Source organism: Limulus polyphemus, unplaced genomic scaffold (assembly GCF_000517525.1).
Source record: "Limulus polyphemus unplaced genomic scaffold, Limulus_polyphemus-2.1.2 Scaffold411, whole genome shotgun sequence".
NCBI classification, from domain to species: domain Eukaryota; kingdom Metazoa; phylum Arthropoda; class Merostomata; order Xiphosura; family Limulidae; genus Limulus; species Limulus polyphemus.
In genome coordinates this window covers 242,904-248,997 of record NW_013666021.1, presented here as the reverse complement: position 1 = coordinate 248,997, position 6,094 = coordinate 242,904, and the positions used below count along the sequence as shown (strand labels likewise).

The window sequence follows — 6,094 nt, the reverse complement described above, 5'->3', positions numbered from 1 at the left end:
ATACAGGTTCAAACATTTATAAATATCATGCGTACTCATTTTAAGAAAACATGCTGAAGTCAAAGTAGAATTTGAAGAAATAATAATTTAAATGATGTTCTAAACAAGTGTAGAAAACAAAAAGAATCTTTGAAAGTTTCCTAATCAGAAACAAGTCACCGTTCAAGTTTTACTATACGAATATAAAACCATGGAGTATCATATAATGATAAAAATATAGTCGGATATTATCATTAGATCTATAGTTATAAGACATGTTATTTTTGGTTTGACGTCAATAATTTACCACGAAAGTATTACTTTCGATATGCTTCATGTGACTATAATTAACAAAACTTGAATGTGTCATCGATACTTTATCGCACGCAATTTTATGATTTTAATGTGAATATTAAATAGATAAATCAATCCAGATCTACAGGAACTTGAAGCTAAGTAGTAACACTTGAAGCTAAGTAGTAAGAAACATGGTCTTTATAGCATTCGACTATTTTTTTTTGTTTTTTGTTTACTTTTTACAGTTTATCTACAAAGTACACAACCGCCTTGCAATAGATACCTTGTTCGGCCGCGGTGAGCACACCCTTACAGCTTCGCGAGTACAGGCCCAAATGCGTGGTGTTTGTGTCACCCAGATAGCTCCCGAGTTCAACAGTCTCACGGCTGCAGCAGTAAGTGTTTGAGCACTTGTAATCGGCCTTATCTGTTGTACATATACAGAATGTTCACTGTTGAATATTAATTAGTCCTACGAAAGATGTGGTAGCAACCGTTTTCAGAACCTGGTTGTATAAGGAATTTTTCTCTATGACTCGATGAAAATAGATTATACCCATGTCTTCAGCGTCGTGAATGTTTAAAATATATGAAATCAATCATCGCTCATTAGCCCTGTCTTGTAAAGCTATGCTTCGAATATTCATTTCTTGTTTTGAAACCGTTATCAATAAAGGTATTAAAGCAAGCCTATAAACGTCACCCTCAACATGCGTGAACATAGCTTGAAGCCACAACATGTTTGAGTTTATTTGTCAAGAACAAATTCTTAATCAGGAAGAAAAAAAAATCAACTGATAACACGAGCCATTTTAGAAATATATAATACATTTAAGCACAGGGAAGTTTACATTTCAAATTAACTTAATCCTTTATGGTTTCTCTGTTAGTGCATATAAGCTTATTTTTATCAGTCATGACCGCTGCTTGAATGTGTGTGTGTCATCACGTACACGTTATTTAAACTAACGACACATTATAAAGTCTATGTTTAATGCTGTATCTACAGAGAGATAGTCTTGAGCAAATAAAATGGTTTTATGAATAGCGACCATATATATATATATATATTTTAATCATCTTCGAGGTAAAATGCTTAATATTTGCAAGCTTTAGATTTTGTCACCAGGGTTTCCCACTGCGTAACACGGTAACATTGGAAGGATCTTGATTTGTCGCTGCGTAGTCAGGAGACCCTGTTTGGAAAGATCTTGCTTTAGGAAAGCAGCAAAGTTTGGAAGGATTGTGCGGAAATAAAGCATCACGGTATAAGAGCACCACGAGGGAGTAAATCAACACATTATGAACGGATGTTGATGTATTAAAATGCCTCAGTGTGGACTATCACGCGGACGTAAAGCAGAACAGAGTGAAAGATCATTTTATAGTGAAATATCACAGTTTGAAAGGGTTTGAAAATAAAGCTTCGCACTTGGGAGGATCATGCAGTAGTAAAACGTTATATTTTGGGAAAATCACGCAACAATAAAGCAACAAAGTTTGGAAGGATCATCTGGTAGTAAAGAGTTTGGGAGGATCATGCGGTAACGAAACGTCACAGTTTGGGAGGAACATGCGGTAGTAAGTTGTCACATTTTGGGAGGGTCGTGCAATAGTAAAACATCATATTTTGGGAGGATCTTGCAGCAGTAAAATAACATATATTGAGAGGATCATGTGATACTAAAACGCCACAGTTTGTGAGGATCATGTGATAGTAAAGATTCACAGATTGTAAATATCATGCAATAGACAAGAGTCACATTTGAGATATCACGCGATAGTAAAGTGTCACAATTTAGGAGGATCATGCGGTAGTAAAGTGTCACAGTTTGGAAAGATTATGAGGTTGTGAAACGTCACAGTTTGAGAGGATCATGCGGTAGGGGCAGAGCAAAGATAGCACATTGTATAGCTTTGTGCTTATCTACAGCAACCAATTAAAGCGATTATCTAATAGGTAGCTTTGTCAGTTTTGAAAATCAACTATAACGCCAACAATTAGTTAAAACTTCATTTAACCGCTTTAACTTTACAGAAATATAATTCATAAAAAATACATACTACTGCATGATCCTGTGTTGTTTTCTAACGGGTATGATCTTTCCAAAGTGTAATATTTTAGTATCTAAGATAAGTTGTTTAATTAGAGTAACCATATATGAGATGCGCCCAATTGAATAGAGACTACTACTCTTATTCAGGCAGTAATTTGAACATTTTGTTGAACAATTTAATTTAATTTGTAATAATGTTCTTCATGTTGATTAGAAATTATCTCTACATCTATTGCGTAAAACATCAAAAATTTTAATACTCTGTATTGTGAGTTAGGCCTGTTGTGCTAATCATTTCAAGACAGTAAGAGTTCAGATTTTAGAATTATATTTCCATTGTATCAAAACAATTAATTGCAACAATACCAAATTATACGTTCCATTTTAATAATGTTATCTTTTTCTTTACCCTCTTCCCCTAGTGGCTCAATTGTAAGTCCGAAGGCTCACGAGCTAAAATTCGTGTTTCGATACCCGTAGTGAAAATATTTACAAACATGCAGGGAAAGTGTTGATAAACCCTTGCTATTAAATTATTAACTCCACAACTGTGTCGTTTTATTTACAAAGTCCATGCATAAAGGAATATTAGATATCTTTGTTTCACTTTGTTTTGTGAAACAACAAATATTTTGTTTAGTAGATACACTTCAGCAATTATCGATCACAGTAAATGCGATGGCCAAGAAAATGCACTAGAAGAATGCGGTTACTCTCACCTGTGACCTGCACTTGCCACGTGCTGTGTTAAACCTTTGTGTTTTTGGTTTTTTTTTCTGACACCGAACGATATGGTTGAGAGCGACAAAATTTGTGGATTGCCCTATCAAATATTTTCCATCACTAACAGACCAGTGTAAGTACTACCATAGCGACCAACAGACCAGTGTAAGTACTACCATAGCGACCAACAGACCAGTGTAAGTACTACTACCATAGCGACCAACAGACCAGTGTAAGTACTACTACTAGCGACCAACAGACCAGTGTAAGTACTACTACCATAGCGACCAACAGACCAGTGTAAATACTACTACCATAGCGACCAACAGACCCGTGTAAGTACTACTACCATAGCAACCAACAGACCAGTGTAAGTACTACTACCATAAAGACCGCGTTTTCTTTTTCTTCTTTTTTTTTTTTGTCTCTGCCCCGGGCACTATATTCCGCGTTCCTTTTGGAGAAAATGACGCAAGAGATCTTGAAATACGATTGGTTGGGCACGAGTTTTTTACTGTCATGTATAATGGTAAAGGAAACAGGTATAAAAGAAGGACGATAAAAGTATATCTGAACATTAGAGTGATCCCAGTTAGAACGACAGACAGTAACGTTGGCTACAATATTTGTCATTGGAGAAAAGTTCGTTTCTAGGGTCAAGCGAAGTGGTCTTGAGATAACGGTAAGATAAAATAGTAATTCCTTTAACATCGTATATTACTGACATATTAAAATATCTCAAACCGAAAAGTTAGCTTTGTAGACTTGGTATAATTTTTTATGTTACTGATAATTGAGTATTTTCAAATGATGACACGAGATATTTAAAATATTAATGCCAAAACTTAGCTTTTGTTTACATTTTAAGGAAATAAATTTAGACTCTTACTAAAACGTTGTGAATGGGCAATTTTAATTACATTAAGCGGATGTTTCTGTGTTTGATTTATAGCTTTCAAGGCGTACACCAATCTATATGCAAACTCAGAATCGCGAGAAACGTATTTTAACTAAAACAAGAGAGAGTTTAATCATGTAGTTAACCTGCTGATATCTTTGTACGCAATCATGAATGTTGTGTTTTATTGACCTATGTATACGATTTCAGTATTTAACCAGTTGTAACAAAGATAACTTAATATCTTAATGCATTTTATCATATAATTAACAATTGCTCTCATTTTAGTTTGTAAAACAACAACAAATGAGACATTTGCAACCTTAATATTATTTTTCGTTAAAGGGTTTCGTATAAGGTTAATCATTTAACACTGAATTATGAAAAAAAAGCAACAAATCACTCCAATATACATTCTATGAAATAAAAAAATCTTAAGAAAATTAAAAACAAAAGACCTGATTAAAACTTCAACGGACTGGCCAATTATAAATGAAGAAAAAGCCACTTCAAAGCAACCCACAAAACTCAGAAACCAACTTATGAAACCACACACTTGCTGTAAAATGTGTTGAATCCGTTTTTTTATAAGTTTAATCACACAGAACAGAGACATAATTCCAATACAAAGTAAAAGGAAATAAGAAAGACAAATTTACATAATTTTAAGTAAATTTGAAAAAAAAAATCTAAGAGAAAAGAATTCTTACTTGAAGTGAATACAAGAATTATAAAATGTTAACAGTAAAGTAATATTAACAATATATATATATATAAATATATGTATATTTGAACCAATTTTATATTTTTGATTTATAATCAAAATACAAATCTCAAATAGTCAAAGTTATCAATTTTTTATTGTGACACATGTTTCGCCTCAGTCTTAACCATTTGCATTTTTTCCTGATTTTCATAGTTTTAAGGTGTCAACTTTCTTATACTATTGTCGAAACAATGTTGCAGTTTTGATACTGTTAAGAGAAATTTTATTCGAATTATTTAACTTAAAAATCATTATGTCACTGGAAATTGGATCTTTTAAGAATTCTACTCGCCATGAAAAGTGTCCAAGCACTTTTAGAAACTAAACATTTTTGAATGACACCTTTACATCAGTAAGATGATATCGATTAGTAACAAATGAATAATTTATTGTTTTTAGCGATATTTCAAGTTTAGTAACTTGTTTTAGAAACGATAAAAAAAACATACTATAAAAATCGATTTATCTGGTATGTTCATGAGAATCATATCAACCTGACTTCAACTATGTATAGCTAGTAAAGTAAAAACAAATTAACCTGCTAAGTTTCTGCAATATGAAACAATAATCATTATTTACCTTTAGAAACTTTTTATAAAAAACTATGTCAAGACTTTTATTTTCCCCCTCTTGGTTAGCTATAAGTGTACAGACTTATATACTACGCTAAAATCTGGGGTTTGATTCCAAGCTGTGTCCAGAGTGCAGAGAACCCATTGCGTAGCTTTGCACTAAAACAACAAAACCAAACTACACTTTAGTGCGAAATAGTGCCAATGTCGCAAGTAAAAGTCATTTCGCCCCCCAGTGGCACAGCGGTATGTCTGCGTACTTACAACGCTAGAATGCGGGTATCGATACCCGTGGTGGGCAGAGCACAGATAGCCCATTGTGTAGCTTTGTGCTTAACTTCAAAACAAACAAACAAACAAAAATAATTTTCTTTAGGATATTTTTTAAGATCATAGACAGTGGTATCAGTTGAAAATATTGTTTGAAAAGTAATACGATTATTCACTTTTAAGCAAGCTAAACGTTATAGTTCTTAACTTCAGAATTATTTACAGCTCTGAATATATGTTACATTGAAAACACCTCCTTCTGATAATAACACTCTAAAGCTTGCACTTATTATAAACTTTAATTTGGTGCAATGTATTGTCCACACAGAAGAAAAATGTATTCTACCATTGTCTCAAAACGTTTTATTTGATTGTTATCACAAGACAGCTAAATCCAAACTTCAAAAACTAAATCTTAGTTCTGTTATTGTTAAGTCATCTTGATTATGAAATGATTTTGAATTATTATTAAGACATTTTTACCGACTGTTTGTTTTGTAGTTATGCACAAAGCTACACAATGGGCTATCCG

The 6,094-nt window shown here is 33.0% G+C and overlaps 1 protein-coding gene across 1 annotated transcript in view; it reads left to right on the top strand.

Annotated features, from left to right (window-relative positions):
- Window positions 1-1,719: 1,719 nt before the first annotated feature.
- Window positions 1,720-6,094, top strand: part of LOC111085470 — a 13,747-nt gene continuing 9,372 nt past the window's right edge. Inside the window, exon 1 of the mRNA XM_022384194.1 lies at window positions 1,720-1,727. Coding sequence (XP_022239902.1) covers window positions 1,720-1,727 — 8 coding nt within the window. The remainder of the gene's footprint in view (window positions 1,728-6,094) is intronic.